The 20,980-nt window shown below is 38.2% G+C and overlaps 1 protein-coding gene across 2 annotated transcripts in view; it reads right to left on the bottom strand.

Moving 5' to 3' along the window:
- The window catches only part of CSMD3 (CUB and Sushi multiple domains 3), a 623,909-nt gene that overhangs the window by 279,778 nt on the left and 323,151 nt on the right, over positions 1 to 20,980 (bottom strand). For both annotated transcript variants that reach the window (XM_088149036.1, XM_088149037.1), the window contains one exon: positions 2,006 to 2,109. In XM_088149036.1, the coding sequence (XP_088005162.1) occupies positions 2,006 to 2,109 (104 nt within the window). The remainder of the gene's footprint in view (positions 1 to 2,005; positions 2,110 to 20,980) is intronic.

Genomic DNA, 20,980 nt, shown 5'->3' with positions numbered 1-20,980 from the left:
ATCGCTGCAGAACAGTTGGCCTTCACTCCCAACCTCCTCTGCTGGTCTAGAAGGATACTATGATTGATGGTATCAAAAGCACTCAAGAGACCCAGACGGCTAAGATGGATCCACCACCTGCATCCAGAGCCCTCGCCCATTGACGAGGATCCAGATGATCCACTTCTCTCATGGCCCTTTGGACCTGAGCACCTACCACACTCAACAATTTTCCCTAAAAAGAGAAGGCTGGAGACTGGATGAAAGTTGTCCAGTATGATCAGGTCCAAGGATGGCCTCTTAAGGAAGGGGCAAACCACCAGCTCCTTCAAGGCAGGTGGAAGCATCCCCTCCCACAAAGAGGCTTTAATTGCTACTTGGACCCAACTACATGCTACTCCTGGGAGGCCATGGCCAGCCAGGAAGGGCAAAGGTCCAGAACATAGGTGGCAAAGCTCAAAGCCACAAGGATCCTGTCCACTTCCTGAAGACTGAAACTCCACCCCGTTATCTAAGAAAAATCATCAGTCAGCTACAGTAGTCAAGAACAAAATGTACATAGCAAACCATTTGTAACATTGTTAGCTTCATTATTAATTATTTCTTCTCAACATCCTTTCCATCCTAGCAGAACAGCGAAACAAAGGCTCAGCTGACATGCAGTGAAAACAGTTCCTTTCCAGCCAATCAAAAAAACTTCTCAATCTAAAAAAGAACACGTCTCCAGCCTAGCTTATATTTTCTTCTGACATTTCATTCTGGGCATCAAAAAGCAACATCTGAACCACAGAAGGATAATTCATGAAGTTTATGGTTATGAACAAAAAAATAGAAATTGCATGCTGAAATTAATGTCTTTTTTTTTTTTACCTGCCCCATTTTCTTCCCCATTCTCTTTTTCATCATATTTCATGGAATGCAACCCTGAAAACAGAACTGTCTCTCGCCACTCATTCTTTAACCAATTTGTAAGCCTGTCTCAGAGTTTTTCAGCTAAAAAGTAGGGTAAAATAAATTACAAGAACTTGTATCTTTATTTTTTTTTTAATAAATGCTTAGATGTGAACACATGGGAGAGCAGATTAATTTCATTCTGATGTATGCAGTATCAAAGGCATGTTATAGGAAGTTATTTGATATTGTTTTTATATGATACCAGATCATAAGATTCTGGCTCCTATCCCAGCACCTTATACCCTAAATACATTATTTTATTTTATACTAAGATTTTAGAATATTTCTTTTTTTACAAATGAATATTCAAGTACATACACTATAAGCTTATGGAAACAGGTTGTTGACCCAGCAATATTATGCTGACAGATTTTACTGTCCAAGGAATTGTTCAAGAACAGATTATTCACAGAAGCAGAAGCTTATGGAGTCAACCGTTAAGAGTACTTGTACTAACAGATTTAAACTAGCAAGTACAACTTGTGTTCTACCGTAACAGCTCTAGAAAACAAAATGTCACCCAGTTTTTACTATGCAAAATCCAGGACCAGTGTTCTTGGATAAGGTTTCTTAGAGGCAGCCCAAATTTCTATGGTGGCCAATTCTGCAAGATAATATATAGCTAATTCCTTGGAGGTGTATTAATCTCTTATGTAATTGGTTTACCATTTTGTATTGGAAGATGTGCTCTAGTTGAATTTAGTAGGACAGAGGGATTGTAGGTGTTATTTTTTATATTTTGTCAACTTAAAATGGAGGATTCATTCATACATATTCCTGTAATGTATTATATATTTAAAATATATTGCTTCTGTGCTTTCTGGTCACATATTCGTAATGAAACTGATGATGATAAGATCCAGGACCAACATAAAGATAATGTCATCTATTAATTTCACCTTTAACATTGTTTTGCTATACATTGTCCTGTGAATGTAAAATTTAAATTCATATGTAAAAGCGATGTGAATATTAGGCCATAGAGAAAATAGATTGCTGTTTTTCAATCAGTACTTCTTTTGTGAAACATGAACAAACTATTAATTCAGCAGGATATATTATGGAGACTTACACTTGGAGCACAGTCCTAGGGTCCCCCACTTCTCCTCCATCACCAATTGTTAGGGTATCATAGCCAATTTCCAGGTCAAATTCTTCAAAATTAATCTGAATAACCTAGAATGAAAAATAAATCCAAAAGTACTTACAAACCTACAAGTATTCTTATTTATCAAGCAGACAAATGCACAGAAACTACAATTGGTCTCATCATTTAGAAGTGGAGTTTGTTTTAAGTCTCTCATATTTTATTTATATAATTGAGTCATTCCTCTAGGAGAAAAATCATGGAAGAAAGGGACAATATTTTACCCATGTCATCATGAAGTTTCTAGAAATAAATGCTAGCCTTTAGGCCAATATTCCAATTTAAATGTAGAATTGTTACCATTCTAATAACATGAATTAAATGAAAATGCTAGTGGCAAGAACTTTATTATGCATCAATAATCAAAGCTACAGTATTTCTGTTTTTAACTATATTTCATATAAGCACATTTATTCATGCAAGCTTACAGAATTTATACAAACCAGTGAAACATATTTATTCTCAAATAATAAAAAGCAGATCTGATCTCATACGATATATTATATGAAAGCAATATGATCATTTAACTTCTGCAATTACTATAATAAATAAATATTATATTCATTTAAAAACTTTGTTTTATATAATGGCCTTCATTTGGAGATTAACATTTCTCTGATAGAACTCAGAATCCATAAAGGAAATGAATCTATTTATATTTATATCATACCTGGGGGTGTCAAGGTGATCCTACATTTTCAATAAATAATTGAATAATTCAATCTTGTTGTGCTTTATCTGAGGATGGTGCATTAGATTTTTATGACCTTTAAATTCCAAATGGAACAAATTCCCATCCTTGGACAGACATAATATATTTGAACCTACTCCATTCTTACTGTAGATCTACATTTCCACTCTCAAAAGGTTTACATGAACCATTAAGGCACTCCAAATAGTGTTGTCATGATAGCTATGGCCAAAAGTTGCCCAGTATGGCTGGCAGTTCAATTGTCAAAGGGAGCAATGGCATTAGGACTGGCAAGATCATTAACTTTACCATTTGTTCCCATAAATGAATGCATAACTGGAAGAAAGTACATTTACTGAATGCTTGTAAAGTGAATAGGCTTAAATCATGGAATGTTTTTCTTGAATATTGAGTGGAAAGTTAATTGATGAATAAGAGGGACAATGGTGGAAATAAAACATGCATGAGAATAAATGGCATGCTCAGCAAATGGTTCAAAACTGAGCATTATTTTAAACATGACAAACAGTTATGCAATGCAGGTGTCACATAATGTGGAATGTTGACAGTGTGTTATGTGCACTCTGAAAAAAAATAGCTGCTGGTCAGAACAAAATAAAAAAACAAAACGATTGGCAGAAGGTGAACTGGAAAAGTTGATTCCTGCTACTCTTTCAGCCTTCTGGTAGGATCTCTCTTGGGATAAACCATATTTGCTAATTTGTGAATGGAATATTCCTGTTTTGCATGGCACAGTTTTGCATACCCCTCACTGGGTACCACATTGGTGGTTGTTTTTTCTTCTTCTTCTTCTTCTTCTTCTTCTTCTTCTTCTTCTTCTTCTTCTTCTTCTTCTTCTTCTTCTTCTTCTTCTTCTCTCAATAAATGCACATTTTTTAAAACAAAGTCATGGGCTACCATCCTAATACTTTGTAATTTCTCTGCCTAGAAGCATTCTTGAAAATATGGTTAAAACTAGTGCTTTTCTTTAGAAAACTAACTAAAAATACAGAACAAAACTAGTGCTTCTTTTTCTTTTCTTTTTTCTTTAACTGAAAAAAATCACAAGATACAAAGACCTGCAAATAGAAATAGAACAACTGTGGCAAAAGAAAGCAAAAATAGTAGCAGTAGTAATAGGCACCTTAGGTGCAATCCCAAAACATCTGGAGTACCACTTGAAGACCATCAGCACTGACAAAATCACCATCCATCAATTGCAAAAGGCAGCTTTACTTGGAACAGCTTACATCCTGCGACAATATCTTTAATATTATTAAGCAACAACATCTGCCTATCCCAGGTCCTTGGGAAGGATCCAGTAGGTGGACAAATATGCCAAATCCAATCTAAACATCTGACTGTGCGACCAACTATAATAATAATAAAAATACCAACAAGGACAATTGAGTAAGGGAGCATGGTAGATGCTAATAGAGATCTCCTTAGATATACTCTGGATCCTGAATCCCATATATAGGAATAGTTCTTCCTAACATTGGCAAAATATAAATTAAAATCCAGAATATTTTCAGATTAGTGAATTGTCAGTTCTATTTCCAGGACTAAGTCATTTGTTAAATTTTGACAAGGAAAAATTCAGAAGATTACTTAGTGATATTTTTAGTTTTAACTTATATTTGAATTACCTACATGTGTGTAATTCCAAAACTGGACAGCTGTTAAGTGAACATGGAATAGTTTGCCAATTTTATACTACATTTAGAGGCAAAATGTGCTAAATGATTAATTGTATGTGCAGTATACTAATGATTTTTTATATCACTTTTGATATACTATACATGTCTCCAAACATCTCAAAAAATGTTGTGATCTTACTAAAAAAAATCATAATGATATAAACAAGTTAAATCATAATCTTAATGAATTAAAAAAAACCCAAATATATCGAATAAGTATATTTATCATGATGGTTTCCAAAACAAATATACCTGGCATGATGATATTTTTAGGACATTTATTCAGTATAGCAATAAAACAATAATTATAAAAAAGGACAAATAAACTATAGATTTCAACATAACTGTAAATTAGTGTTTTTCAATAGTTAATACAACAGAGACGTCTTTTGGAGGTTGTTTTTTTTTTTTTCTTTCTCTCTGGCAAAATGCTTTTTCTAAACATTCCCTGAAGAAAGAATATGATCCAAGTCTTTTTTTTCTGGATTTTAATTGAAGTCAGTTTAAATCATATCAATGTCAGTTTAAATTAGAAATGACAGTGAAGGTATCGAAGTGGTGGATAGCTTCTGCCTTTTCGGATCAACCATCAACAGTAAAGGAACAAGCAGTCAAGAAATATGCTGCAGACTAGCACTCGGTAGAGCCATGAAGGCCTTGGAAAATATATTCAGATGTTGTGATGTGTCTATACCTACAAAGATCAGAATCATGCAAGCACAGTATTCCCTGTGATGTATTCCCCGTGACACTCAGTGAAGCAAAAGTTGGAGTTTGAATAAGCAAGATAGGAAAAATATTGATGCTTTTGAACGTCGGTGTTAGGGAAGACTCCTGAGAATACCATGGACAGCCAAGAATACCAATGAATCATCAAATAAATCACCCCAGAATTCTTGCTCGAGGCACAAATGACCAGGCTCAAATTATCCTACTTTGGATACATTATGCAAATACATAGCTCCCTAGGAAAGGTTCTAATTCTGGGAAAGGTAGAAAGAAAAAGAAGTAAAGGATGACCAGCAGCAAGGTGGATAGAATCAACTACAGTGGTGATGAGGGCACTGTTGAAAAAGCTGAAAGACCAGATTAGGGACAGATGTCACATTTTCTTTCAGGAAAGAAGGAAAGAAGGAAAGAAGGAAAGAAGGAAAGAAGGAAAGAAGGAAAGAAGGAAAGAAAGAAAGAAAGAAAGAAAGAAAGAAAGAAAGAAAGAGGGAGGGAGGGAGGGAGGGAGGGAGGGAGGAAGGAAGGAAGGAAGGAAGGAAGGAAGGAAGGAAGGAAGGAAGGAAGGAAGGAAGGAAGGAAGGAAGGAAGGAAGGAAGTTGTTTTCCTTTATTTAGAAAAGAAAGGGTGCTACAAATACTTATTGAGGGAAGGATGTAAGAGTTTCAGGCTATATACCAATATATTTTAACTCATTTCATTCAGTCACAACCCAAATCTATGAATCATAGGCATCCACTACTAAAATGATTGAAAAAATGATGGAATGATGCAACACCATCTTTTCATAGTGTCTCAATGCCCAATGCAAGTCTGTAAGTGGTAGGGATAGTGGCCTGACTTCATGATGTACATTGTGTGAATGCCACCCCTCCCCCCCTTGCTTTTATGCTAAGTGCATAACTAAGTGCCTAAGAGACATAGGCTTTTATGCTAAGTGTATAACTAACACTTGGAGGAGAAGCCACATCCATGAATTTTAAGATCCTTCCTGCTCAATTCAATGTATGTGTGTCCACCAGGCTACAGGACCATATGGGCCAGTACATGAGAACAGCTCAGCATGGCATAAGGAATAACACCAGAGGCTCAAAACACCAGTTGCTCATAGATAGAGCAGACACTCAAGACTCAAGGTCTAGACAGACCATTCTGAGCAAGCCTGGATTGACTACAGGAAAGCCTACGATTCAATGCCACACACATGGACCTGTGAATGCCTGGCACTATACAAAGTCAACAGGACAGTAAGGACCTTCCTCAAGAACTCAATGGGACTGTAGAGGACAACACTGGAAAGCAACTAAAGACAGCTCACACAAGTGGCCATATACCAAGGTGATGCACTGTGTGGCATATACCAAAATGATGCACTGTCCCTGCTGCTGTTCTTCATAGGCTTGAACCCCTCAGCCAGATAATCACAAGGACTGGATATGGATTCAAGTTCAAAAGTGGAACTACCATCAACCACCTCCTCTACATGGGTATCATCAAGCTGTATGCTAATAGTGAATGAGACATTGGCTTGCTGACCCACCTGACAGGGATCTACAGTGAGGACATTGGGATGTCATTCAGACTGGAGAAGTGTGGCTCCATGATAGTAAAGAGAGGGAAGGTAGTAAGACTGATGGGGTGGAACTACCAGTAAGCCACATGGCAGATATACAGACCAACTACAAGTATAGTACCTTGGTATCCCACAGTCACACGGGAACCATGAGAAGGAGGCAAGAAACACAGTAATATCTAAGTAACACCAAAGGATAAGACAGGTCCTGAAGAGCCAGCTCAATGGGAGGAAAAAGATCCATGCTATCAACACGTGCATTCTGCCAGTCATCAGATACCCTGCTAATATAGTGAGCTGTCTAAAGAAGGTCATGTAGGCTGCTGATGTGAAGACCTGGAAGCTCCTCACAATGTATGGAGGTTTCCATCCCAAGTCCAACACCCAGAGACTGTCCACCAGCCAGAAAGAGGGCAGATGGGGTCTGGTGAGTCAAAACCACTGTCCTGGATGAAACCCAGAACATCCAGGAGTACATCAATAAGATGGCACCCAGAGATGAGCTGTTGAGAGAATGCCTGAGGTAGCAGCAGACATGGGAGGACGTTCAAGCAGAAGAAGTGCTATGGCAAGACAAGGCCATGCATGGGATGTACCATCGACAGATTGCTGAGGCAGCTGACACTGGGAAATCATTCCAGTAGCTGGAAAGGGCTGGACTAAAAGACAGCACTGAGGGCACTGATCATAGCAGCACAAGAACAGGCAACTAAACACCAGATCCATAGAAACAGGGGTCTACCACACTAGACAGGACCCAAGGTGCAGATTGTGCAGAGAGGCCTCAGAGACAGTCAAGCACATTGTGGCAGGGTGTAAGATGCAGGCAGGAACAGCATACACTGAATGTATGCTGCTTGGCAAGTATCTGGCATTGTGTACAGGAACATCTGCACAGTGTATGGGCTAGACCCTCCCAAGTCCAGATGGGAGATTCCACAGAAGGTCACAGAGAATAGCAGGGCTAAGATCCTGTGGGACTTCCAGATCCAGATGGACAGGCAGGTACTGGCCAATCAGCCAGACATTATGGTAGTAGACAAAGAACAGAAGATGAGATAGATGTAGCGGTGCCAAGTGACAGCAACATCAGGAAGAAGGAGTATGAGAAGCTTGAAAAGTACCAGGGCCTAAAGTAGGAACTAGAGAGGGTATGGAAAGTAAAGGCCAAAGTGGAGCCAGTCTTCCTAAGCTAGGAAGAGTGGTTCCAACAGATCCCATGAACAACATCTGAGCTCTCTGTCCAGAAGAGTGCAGTGCTAGGAATTACTAAGATCCTGCACAGAACCCTTAAACTCCCAGGCCTCTGGTAGAGGACCCTAGATTGAGGAAGACACATACCAGCCATAGGGGTGAGAGGAGTGAGAGAGAGAGAGAAGGAGAAAAGTAAGAATATAATAAAGAAAGAGAAAAAGAATATATAAAGAAGTGACTTCCAATCTTCATCACAAGTGTAAACAAATTTTGTGACTCTTCACCTCCTCTAAAGTTGCAAACATTTATCTCTTCATCCCATATCCCATCTCTTATCTGTAAACAAATCCATAAAACATCATAATTTCAGTCCTGGTGTCAGTAGAAAGTCCATAAAGGGTTACCAGAAGTAAAAACATATCTTCCTTTCACCTTGATTAAATAAACCAACCGTACATTCCTTCCTTTTACTTCTAACAGTCTTAATATTTAGTTCATTCAAATATTGTTATAGGATTTGATTTCTCTTTGTTTCTTCTTTGTCCCATTGCACAGAGTTCTTCAAGGCTTTAACAAGCCTCTTTCATAAATCTAATAGGAAAAAAGTGTCCAGGTCACTTTCTTGATTTGCCGTTTGTATTTCCCTTTTAAATTTTAAAACCTCAGCCAGTTTCTTCTGTAGCTCCAATAAAGCATCCTTTTCTAAGTTATTCTCTTGGGCTGTCAGTTGTAAATCCACTTTCAATACCATCTCTACCTTGTCAGACAAAATTTGTTTTATATATGTCATTTCTTCAATAAATCTTTTAGACATAGTCTACCCACAGCAGCAGACATCATTACTGACGTTGATATTGTGGCTACTATTTTCAGATACCATTCTTGAAAAGTCTCCTTCAGTATTTTTATTGTTATAATGTTTTGCAACATTTTACACGCTTGTAAATCTTTCCTCTACCTGAAAACTTTAGTCCCCTCTAGTGTCCAGTTTTTAAAGTCATAAATTGTTTATCTTTGTTACGTCTTGTAAAAACCAAAACAGAATCTATTTTCAATGAGAAGATTTTGTTCGTTATAATTAATTCCAAAATTTTATTGTAAAAGTTTCAATATTCAAACTTTATCTGGACCCTTAGTTCATTTATAACTTTCTTAGATCAAAATCTTATTTAGCTTTTTGCTGTTTATTTCAGATTCCTTGCATTCTTCAGCTTATGTTTTAAATGTTCTTTTGTTCAGGAATGAAGGCAGACTCACCCAGCTTTTTCAAACTTGTCATTCCAGAGGTCTCTAATAGGTTGTTGTAGTCAATGAGCAATTTCCAAAAGTGATTAGAAAGTGAGGTTTGCTTTTTAAAGTACTTAGTGTCCTTTAAAAGGCTCCACCATGGTTGCAATCAAGATGGCTGATCCCATTGTCTCCTGGTACTCAGACCCATGGAAAAGTACTGTCCTGTGGTTTCTTCACGAGGACCAGCCATCTGGAGTACATGTGGGTAATCTCCCATCCTCTCCTTATCCAGAGAGTTTCCAAGGAACCAATCTACTCACTGGTCTTTGGCTCCACTTTTGCACAGCTGTCTTCAGTTTGCCATACTTGCCCCAGAAGCCCCTCAATTCAGTGCTAATAATAGATGGCATTTGTGTTGCTTCCAGACTGGGCTTTTCCCACATGTCACTATCTCTTAGGGAACATAACTGATTAACTTTCAGCTTTGCCAGTGTACTTGCAACAGCTGCAAAATCAGTTTTATAGCATGCCTGATAGAGGTTCAGGGCAGACTATACCCCACAAGTGGGGAGTCTTAGCTTGAACCAACTGTCTCCTTAATTTTCCCCTCTCAGTCTTAAAACTAACTGCACCACCAGCCCTTTGAGCAGAAATGAAGCCCCTGCACCGAAGTCATCCAGATTGTTCTGAAGCTGCAGAGGAAACCAGTGCACAAAGAACAGATGTTAAGAATGGTTTGGCATGGTGCTGGCTGTATGTCAGGTTTTGTGTTCCCGTATTGGTCATCTAGAAACAAAGCTGGTTGAATCATTTGATGCAGTCTTCCCTCCACTTGGAAGAAGTTGACCTTGAGGACAATTCTGACCTGTTTTGAAAATGTTTCTGAGTGTTCAGGGGCAAAAGTTCTTGCTGTGAATACATGCTCTAAGAAAATCATTACATGTATTGTGTAGAACTCTTTTTTATGGTGTTTCCAAATACAACAGCATACTTGGACACTTTCATTTTTATTGTGAACTGCTTTGAATATAGCTCATCACAGGAAAAACAGTATATATATATATATATATATATATTAACGTGACTATATGTTTCTTTTCTTTTCTTTTCTTTTCTTTTCTTTTCTTTTCTTTTCTTTTCTTTTCTTTTCTTTTCTTTTCTTTTCTTTTCTTTTCTTTTTTACTAATATCCCTTCTGTTTCTTTGTTCACTTAAAAAAAAATCAAGATTACAGCCTGGGTCAGAAACAAAGGCTGATGAGTAGATAGAATATGAGGATGCTATGCTTCCGGCTATGAAACTAAATCAAGTTTCTGATAATCAGTTTCAGACTGATGGAGATAATAACTGACTCCCGGACTGGTAAAGATTTAGGAGACCATCATATAAACAACCAGCTCCAAACATTTCCATTATCCATGAAAAGACCTGTCAGTTTGCCAATTCACAGAGTAGCAGTTAAAAAGAAAATACAGAAGTTTCCACCCTAATGTACTTTGGGATATATTGGTTTTAGATGGGAAATAGTTGCCAGAACTCTGTCCTTTCCTCTCAATATATCTTACTTCTGTGAGAATAGTGCTTGGAAAATAATTCCATTTTAGGCACTGGCCAAATAGCTTGAAATCTATGAGCCTCAAGTTAGAATCCTCACAAAAGCTGATTTACCTGTGATGAGAATCTTCCATTTTATGATGCTAACCTAATGGTAGAGGGAAGAGCAGTTGGTAAGGAATCACAGAGATAAGCTTGTTATCAGGCTAGAAAGTTGTCTGTTTAAGAACTGACACTTCTCAGGCCAAGGAGCTGAACTTGAGAGGTGAAGCTAAATTGAGAAACTAATATGTTATCTTCCTGGCTTTATTGCAGCAAGCTGTGAATTTCCAATTATCTAAGCTACTAAGATTCTAATTCTCTGAAGTGGACAGGACAGAGTAGTCAATATTCCGATCAATTTAGAAGTTGGTTTGCAGCAGCGTGGCTATATCCCAGTTCAAAGGCTTGCTGTAAAATAAAAGTTATTCTGATTATTTTGTGCTGCATTTGCTCAGAAGCAATTAAGATGCAGCCTCAATAACCAATTATGTATCTTCTTATTTATGTATCTTCATAAAGAAAGCCAGGTAATCAATACAGCAAAACAATGTTACTCTTTATTTAAATAAGCACTTTTGCATATCATATAGTTCCCCAACAAAATCAAAGAAATCAATTGTTTTTGCTGCACAAAAGCTGAAAATATCAATGACTCTAATGCTTTTCTTATTTAAAGTTGCATGGAATAACTTGATTTAATCATACATTCTCTTAAATGCCTTGCATATATTAACCTTTATACTGTGAACAAAATTAAAATTTAGTTATTAACCTGGGGAGCAGCAGGGGGCAATTTTTATTCTATTTTATTTATTGATTTTCAGGGCTTATAAGCTGCTCTAATCAACTCTGAGCATCCTCAGGCATATCATGAAGTCACTGTGCAAGTTACATATTTCATATCATTTGTACAATGACACCATGATACATGTGATGATTATATGGATTCTATAGAGGACCTCTGTGTTGGTAAGCAAATGAATATTGTTTCTATCCATATACAATACAGCACAGAGGTTTAAGCATAGGGGTTCACAACATGGGCCATGAAATCACTCAATCCAAATCCCTGCAGTACCAAGTCCCAAAGTTCACATTGCCAAGTCAAGCCATTTCTGGCTTAGCTGTAGCACAGCTCAAATGGCAGAACTTCAGTTTTCCATTTGAAATGCTGGAAATTGATGGAATTTGGGGGTAGGGCAGGGTTTCCAGTGGCAAAATTCCCTGCAATACCTTATGCATTGGGTTCATAATTCTCCCCCATTCCTGCAATGGCAAACTCTAGAGCTCTAGAGTGCCATATTCAGTGCTCTTTGGCAGACTGGTTGTTGTTGTTGCTGTTGTTGTTGTTACAAAGATGAATACAGTGAGGTAAGAACAGCAGGGAGACAGGGAACTGGCAGACTCCCCATTTTAGTGCTCCCTCATTACTAAACTGGGAAGGATACTTGAGTGGCTCAGGCACAACTCTCAATGCAGCAAGCACAATGATGGTGTACATTTCTTTTAGAGAAGTGTTTTTCAAACTTGCAACTTTAAGATGTGGGGATTCAACTCCCAGAATTCTGGCTGGGTAATTCTGGGAGTTGAAGTCCACTCATCTTAAAGTTGCCAAGTTTGAAAAACTCTGTTTTAGAGGGCTGGCAAGATAAAGCCAGTGGCTATGTGGATGTGTCCTTATTTTGAATTAGAAAGTTTTAGTTCATTTATGGGTCATTCATATGTGCATACTTCTTCTCAATGACTCGTGAATTGGCTCCATTCAAACTGTGTGAACCAGCCCTGATTCTACCTGAATCTCCAATTCAAAGAAGACAAGGTTTAAATAGAGCTTGGATTTGGGTTTCACTAGTGATCCAATTTTGAGCCATTTCAAGATTTAGGATCCACTTGGGAAGAAAATTGACCATAGGATTTAGCAGCAAAATTCAACATGCCTGAACCTTCTGCCAAGATAAATTCATAGTTATTTATATCCTGCCTTTTGTTCAAGAGTTCAAGACATGCAACTCTGTCTCTTCCTACTTTTTCCCATAACAACTGTTCTGGGAGGTAGATTGGGCTGAATGAGGACAACCTTCTCCTCCTCCTCTGGTGGAATATGGTGAAAGTAGGATAGTATGCTAGTCTTTGACTGCAATAATCCTCTGGACATTGCTGTAATGTTGCAGATTAGACTCTGCACTGCAGATTTTTGCAATTCTGGGGAGGATACTGGGAGCCATTATTCTGTCCTCTACAGATATAGTTTACGTAAAGCAGCCATAGCTGCTTTCCCATTCAGATACTTTCCAGATGTTCTGAGCAATTCCATGAGCACCATCAAGCACAAACTCTTATAATTTAAACAAATTAAAAGATGACAATTTGAAAGATATAAGATAATATTCTGTACGAGGGTCCTGAGCCAATATGACAACTATTACTAAATAAAGGTTAATGTTATAATACCGCAGTCATTTCTTTTCAGCAATCTTTCTACAGATTAATAATAATAGGCAAAGGAACTAATGCACGAACCTCTTCATTTTGTTTTGTTTTGGGTTCACACTTAGGTGACTAGCAGATTAAGAAACTGAACAGTCAAAGCTCAAAACAGTAACAGACCATTTGTCTATGCATTCAGTGGGTCAAAGGCATCAAACTAACATTAAAAAATATTGAAATATTGCCAATGCACTTCAGTTCTAGGGAAATAAATTGCAGTATTTTGGAATGGGTTGGGAAGGGATAATTAATTGTTCACATTGCAATGTAACGTAGATTTTCAATATTTGCAGGAATTAGAGAAATGTGATAAATTACATTTAAACAATGACCTTTCTGTTTTCTGCACAGTGGGGAGCAAAGTATAGAACTACACTATAAATTTGAGAGGTCAAGGATGGATTTATGCATATGGTAGAAGGAGTTAGACAGTAACGTCTGTGTTTTCCAAAAGCTACATTCTAATCGTGCCTGACTTGGAACTTACTGTACCATGCTACTTTTCCAATCATAGGTGCATCCCAGTTAGAGAGGAATGGTCTCTACTTCACTGAAACTTTCACATGATGAAACAATAAAATATTTTGATCACAGAGTTATAGTATTGCATATAAATTGACATACAAAGTAGGCCAAAGTAGGTATAGGTGGGCAGAAAGAAGGGGTGATAGGAACATAGTGGTAAAACTATGAGCATCCAGACACCCAACCATATTTTCTGACATTAACTGAGCAAATAGTCTGGGAGATGGAGGCACCTATAAATGAAAATGGCTACCCTTGCCAGATTAGAACAATCCGAGCATTAGTGCAGGGCAACATGTTTTAACAGTAAAAGGAATTGCAAGTTCAAAACTGTGGTATTGCATGGAAACAGCTCAGCAGAAGACAAGCAAAAAGTGAGATGTGCAGACAGACTGAGGAGGTATCATGTCCCAATATTATTCCAGAGCACCATGGTAGAATAGCAAGTTGCCTGACAATCAGAAGTAAAGGACAACATCAGTTAACTGGCACTGTTTAGAAACAGGTACCAAGCAGAAAACAACAGCTAGTTATGAGATTGTTTCTAGATGCAGTCCCTGTGTTAGGCTGTTGGAATATGAAAATGTGTTTCCATTGCTAAGTTTCTATATTGTAAAGACAGCAGTGGTCATGTAGGCCACAGGTCCACAAGCAAACTGATGCATGTAAAATCATGTAAGGAACAACTACTCCAGACAAGCCTATTACATTGCTTTTCTTTTTGGGAAAGTGGTTGAGAAGGTGGTTGTGCAACAGCTTCAGAGGGCCTTGGATGAAGCGGATTACCTGGATCATTTTCAGTCAGGATTTAGACCCAGGTATGGGACAGAAACAGCATTGTTCATGCTTTTGGATGGTCTCTGGCATAGGCAGGATGGGGGTTCTGTATCCATCCTTGCCCTACTTGACCTCTCAGTGACTTTTGATACCATCGACCATGGTATCCTTCTAGATCAGCTCAGAGGATTGGGAGTGGGCAGCACAGTGCTGTCCTGGTTTGACTCCTTTCTCCAGAGTAGATTCCAGTCAGTGGTGATTGGGGAGGAGAGGTCCTGCCCTCAGCCCCTACTATGTGGGGTGTCACAGGGTTCAGTGGTCTCTCCTCTCCTATTTGTCTACATGAGGCTGCTGGATGAGCTCATCTATCGCCATGGGGTGGGGTATCATCAGTATGCTGATGATACCCATTTATACATCTCTGCCCCTGGTTCTAGGACTATGTCATCTTTGGTTCCAGTGTGCAATCTGGGGTTCCTCCTAGACTCAAAGAGCAGGTGGCTGTCAGGGCAGGGAGGGCCTTTGCACAGCTTTGTGCTGTGCACCAATTGCACCTTTTCTTGGATTGGGAGGGGGGACTCTGCTTACAGTCACTCCTGCCCTAGTCACCTCCAGATTGAACTACTGTAATACACTTTACATGGGGCTGCCCTTGAAGAGTATCCGGAAGCTTCAACTGATGCAGAATGTGATGGTACAGGCATTTATGTGTGCTCCTAGAAAAACACATATCACACCTCTGTTCTCAAGCTGCATTGGCTGCCAGCCTGCTTCAGGGTCAAATTCAAGGTGCTGGTTTTAACCTTAAAAACTCCTCATGGCATGGGACTGGGCTATCTGAGGGACCACCTCTCCCCGATTACATCAGCCCATCCTATTCAATTTGGCAGAGAAGGCATACTGCAGACACCATCTGCCAGGGACTTATATTTGGTGGGTCCCAGGAGGTGGGCCTTCTCTGCCATGGAGCCCACCTTATGGAACATTCTCCCCTGCAGTCAGGTTAGCTCCATCCCTGCTATTGTTCCAGAAGTCCCTCAAGATCCGATTCTGTCACCAGGTTTAGGGGATGAAGGGAACTGGAGACATTCTGAGATGGCTCCATTGTGGTTGATATTTTGCTCTCTTTTAATTTTTTTAAATAATATTCTCCTTTTATATAGTGATTTTTTATATTTTTATAATGATTGTTTTTATGTATCTGGGCTTTAGTCAATTGAGGTACACCACCCAGTGTCACTTTTAGTGAGATGAGCAACTATATAAATGTGATTAATAAATAAATAAGTAAATAATTTACCATTCTTGTGATTGAAGCTAGACTCTTCATTTCCAAACTGGGTTCTCTTAAATTTTCCCTTCCCACCTTACAGTTTCCCTACAAAGAAAACCTGGAAGGAAAAATTGCCATTTTTGCATGCTCACTGTCTACCTCTCGCTTTCTTCCAAATGTTTAAGCATTCATGAGGCTTTGGAATGGCCCAGATTCACTTTGAGGCACTTGGACTGATCCATTTCACCTTTACTTCATTTCACCTCTAAAGTTCCCAGTAGGTTTCATATTCAGGACTGATTTGTATCTCATGGTCGTTCCTAGAATATGCATATGTGTCAAGCAAGAGCATATAGTTAAAAATATGAACTTCACCTATTAAAATGAATTAGGTTTGAAGTGATAAATATGACTTTTTTCTACCTGCAAGTCATCAAACAGTAATTATCCATGTGTAAAGTTGCCCTCTTATTGCTAGACAGCTGAGGCATCGCACAAGCAATGTGGTGTAGATTTAGATTTTATGAATCTAAAATACAATCATAATTACAAGTATTTCACACTGTGAAAATTAAGAACTTCCTAATACTCAACAGTACTGTTTCTGATTTTGGCTACAGTTTTTTCATAACCAATTCTGAGGAAGGCAAGAGAAGGGAAGAAGGGAAAACAGTGAATTATTTTGGAAGAAAAATCTTTATACCTCATTCATTTTTTCAGACCTCTACTTACCTATCATCTAGAAATCTGAAAAACGATTAATGTATAAACTAATACATTCAGATTACTGGATGCAATTTAAAAAGGGACATTTTTAATTGTCTTTATTTTTAACAGTACAAAGCAGGGGGCTTTATACGTCATACCTTTTAGATGCTGTGACGTCTCTAGACCTACAAAGATCAGAAGTGTGCAGGGAATTATTTCCCCTCTTACATTCTATGGAAGTGAGAGCTGGACTTCAAAGAAGCAGGACAGAAAAAGCAGTGGTGCTTTGAACTTTGGTGTTAGAAACTTTTCCAGATCTGAGAATATCATGGATAGCCAAGGGGGTGGGGGGGAAGGATCATCAAACAAATCAATGCAGAATTCTCCCTTGAGGCACAAATGACCAGGCTTGTATTATCACAGTATGTAAAAACCTAACTTTCTGAAGATGGAAAGATAGAAGGAAAGAGAAAAATAGGATGACCAGCAGTAAGATGGATGGACTTAATTACAGTGGTGATGGGTGTACGTTTTGAAGATATGAAGGACCAGGCTGGGGACATACTGTCCAGGAGAAATACCTATAAGGTTGACACTGACTTAATGAAGCATAATAAAAATATGCAATGTACTTAAAATTATTCCTCAAACTGCTCCAAATTCTGAAAACTGGTACACAGATAAACCAAAGCATGCTGACTATAAACAGCACTTAATTATCAGAAATGGGATTATTCATGCATAATCCAGAAGCCAGGATTTCAGCACCTAAGAGACTAAAATACAGATGGAATCAAGTGCATGTGCATGGAGGGATTGCAGCCTGCTCCATGATGATTTTTCTCCCAAATGCACACCAAAAAGGAGGTCAACACACGTTATGAACTGAGAACAGAGAGGATTCCTCCCACAGCAATTAACTGTGAGTTGGAGAGGATCATGTTCCATTACTTAATAGGAACAGGAGAGGCTACTGAACGAAAAAGAATGACCAAATATACAAATGGACGCTGACATACTGACATCTAAGTCTGAAACTTAGACATAATTGGAAGGAGTTCTTTCCTGGTTAATTTGACCCTTTTTGTAATGCCTAAACAGGGCTCTGCTTCCTTTCCTTTCCCAACCTGTCCTGTTTCCTCTTCCCCTCTTCCCTCTAGTTTTGTTGTGGAGAGGAGTGAGATACGTGTGTGTGTGTTTACTTATGTGTTCCCATGCATGAGGATGATTGGCATACAGTATACAGATAAAATCAGTTCATTCTAGAAGCAATTAATTTTAATTAATTTTATTAATTAAATGAGAAAAGAAGGAAGGAAGGAAGGAAGGAAGGAAGGAAGGAAGGAAGGAAGGAAGGAAGGAAGGAAGGAAGGGAAGGAGGGAGGGAGGGAGGGAGGAAAAGGAAGGGATGGAGGGAAAGAAAGAAAGAAAGAAAGAAAGAAAGAAAGAAAGAAAGAAAGAAAGAAAGAAAGAAAGAAAGAAAGAAAGAAAGAAAGAAAGAAAGAAAGAAAGAAAGAAAGAAAGAAAGAAAGAAAGAAAGAAAGAAATTCTGCCTATTCTTCCTTTCTGTGGGGATCTTTTAAAATTCAGGGTTGTCTTCCTTTCATATAAACACGGTAATTTATATGAAAAAAAAGGTCGAAAATTAACTTGCATCACTGATACTGCCAACACTGGCAGAATAATCCTATACTGCTTGGAACAGTTCAACAATTCCAGCCCTGCCAGCAACAGATTGGCAGACTGCAGAAGAATGAAATAAATTTTGATCCGTGCTGAAGATGGTTTATATTTTATTGATGTTTGGAACATGGCAAAGGACAAGATAGGGTGATTCAGCTAGTATTGGCTTGAGGAATGAAGTTAAAAAATGCCTGGGGCAAAGGGCCATTTTGAGTGGGATTTTAACCCTCAAAATACTCATGTTTCAGGTAGGGATACTGAGGGTTTCTCCTCCCCCCCCCAAGAAATTTGTGTATAGCAAGAAATTTGTATTTTTGAAAGGTAGCATAGTTTTGGAAGAGCCTTCTGCTGGAAATCCATTGGCTCCATTGCTCCTTACCTTGAAAAGAGCCATTAGAACAGGACTATTTAGGAGGGCCTTTGTTTAAGATCTAGTCATTGGGACACTTAATATGGTAATGTGGGAATGAATGGCTAGATGAAGTGATAGCTTGAATGTTTATATTATGTTTGTATTGTCAATTGATTCTATTTTAATGTTTTTTGTTGCTTGATATAAACTGTTCAAGGCCATTTGGAATCAAGTAGCATACATGCCGTAGTAAGTAAGTAAATAAGTAAGTAAATAAAAAAGAAAATAATTTAGGCCTTGTAGAGTGTGGCAGCACAAAAATATTGCAGGGAGGAAGGAAAAACATTAATCTTAGAGGACTTTGTCCCCATTCCCACTCTTAAAACTCAAAAGTCCCTGGTTTAAACAAACAAACAAAAAAACGTAGCTTTTGGTATGAGTATTTAGCAATCAGTCCTAAGGGTACAGAAAATCATATAAAACATTTTTTTCCCGGCTGTTTTATTCATTAATAAAGACAAATGGGGCATGAAAGCAATATCAATAAATGGAGTCAGAAATGTTCTTTAGTGAGCACTTAACTGGCCAATTCACTACATTTGAAGAGACCAAAGATTTGAGAAGTTCCTTGAATTTCATGGGACTCACTGATAGTTCCTCAATAGCAAAAATCCAATCTTTTCTTATAAGAAATTTTAATTTTATTTTACTTTCTACAAAGCCGGTACATCAAAATGTTTTAAGAACCCAGAGACCTTCACCATTCCATTCCACTCCTTTCATATCATTAGGGACTTTATGACCAAGAAAATTGCATCTCAGATGCTGGCAAGGTGGCAGGAGATGACTCTGATGTTGAATTTCCATATACAAGGCTAGACAATTTCTTCCAACCTAGAAGAGACATTCTGATATATCCTATTGTTCCTAGAATTCAGCCCCAGAGCTATACAGTTGTTCCCTGAGACAGTTTAATGGACATTGTTATCTGCAAATGGAATTATGGCTGTGGTCCATGTAAGTTTTAATAGTGTTTTATTCCATTAACAACATGCAGGGCTTGTTCCTGAATTACAGCTGTGAATAGTAACAAAACTATGGCTGTCTAAAAATAATAAAGGAAGAAACTATTTTACAGGGCTTAAAAAAATGAGCCATTTTTTTTTCTAGTTACAAAGTGGTTAACCAATATTTCATACTCACCTTTCAGACATAACCAATTTTCATGTACATATTCTCTTTTAAGTGTTCTTTTATTACATTTACAGCTGTTAATCTCTCCTTCAGCTCCCTTGCTCTGATGAAGTACAAATACAGCAATATAACATTTGTACTTTTGTTGCCACTGATGCACTCCACTAGAGCTCTGAGTTGAAATAGGGCTTCTCTCTAGAGCAATAATTGCATGGCCACATATAGTACATTTGCTTAAGAAGTGAATCAGTTGCGCTAACAAATATAAAATCAATCTCCAAATCTGGTCTTTAAAAAGAAGATGGGACAAGACAGAGTATAATAGGTAGAAATAGCTAGGCTATGGCATTGCTTGGATTCCCCATAAAAAGCTGGATGGATAAATTTGCAAGTCCACTGAAAACAGTGTGAAGCCAACCCATATTCTCACATTGATCAAGATTACTTTTAGATGAATCAGGCAGCAATAATCATTTATGAAAATCAAAAGGGCAAAACAGTTCTGAGGCCCATAGCCAGCTTGGAGGATGATTGAATATAGTCATTGATTCACATATCCCAACCTACTCTTACCCATATGTCCACCTGGCATATAATTCCTTCCAGCCTTCTATCACATTTTTGATATACCCAAACCTGCTTTTATCTCCCATGATCTTTTTCTACTCTCCTGCCCATTCTCTGCCTTCTTTTCCTGATTATTATTATGGTTGGTCGCACAGTCAGCCAGATGTTTAGACTCGATTTGGCATTTTTATCCATCTATCAAGTCCTTCTGAAGGGCCTGGGATAGACAGATGCTGTTGTTTGATGTTGTTAAAGGTATCATCACAGGAGAAAAGCTGTTCCAAGTAAAGCTGCCTTTTGCAATTGACTGATGGTGATTTTGTCAATGCTGAAGGTCTTCAAGTGGTGCTCCAGATGTTTTGGAATTGCACCAAGGTGTCTATTACTATTGGTACTATCTTTGCTTTCTTTTTCCACAGTTGTTCTACTTCTATCTGCAGGTCTTTATATTTTGTGATTTTCTCCAGTTCTTTCCCTTCTATTCTGCTGTCTCCAGATACTACTACTACTACTACTACTACTACTACTACTACTACTATGTAGAGATCCAATTTGGTGTAGTGGTTAAGGCAACAGCCTAGAAACTGGGAGACCATGAGTTCTAGTCCTGCCTCAGCCACAAAGC

The sequence above is a fragment of the Python bivittatus genome, unplaced genomic scaffold, assembly GCF_059951505.1.
Source record: "Python bivittatus isolate LINGU-HERP-01145 unplaced genomic scaffold, Pbiv_v1 ctg000590_np1212, whole genome shotgun sequence".
Taxonomy (NCBI): Eukaryota; Metazoa; Chordata; class Lepidosauria; order Squamata; family Pythonidae; genus Python; species Python bivittatus.
The sequence above is the reverse complement of the archived record's forward strand: the minus strand, read 5'-3'. Positions and strand labels throughout refer to the sequence as shown.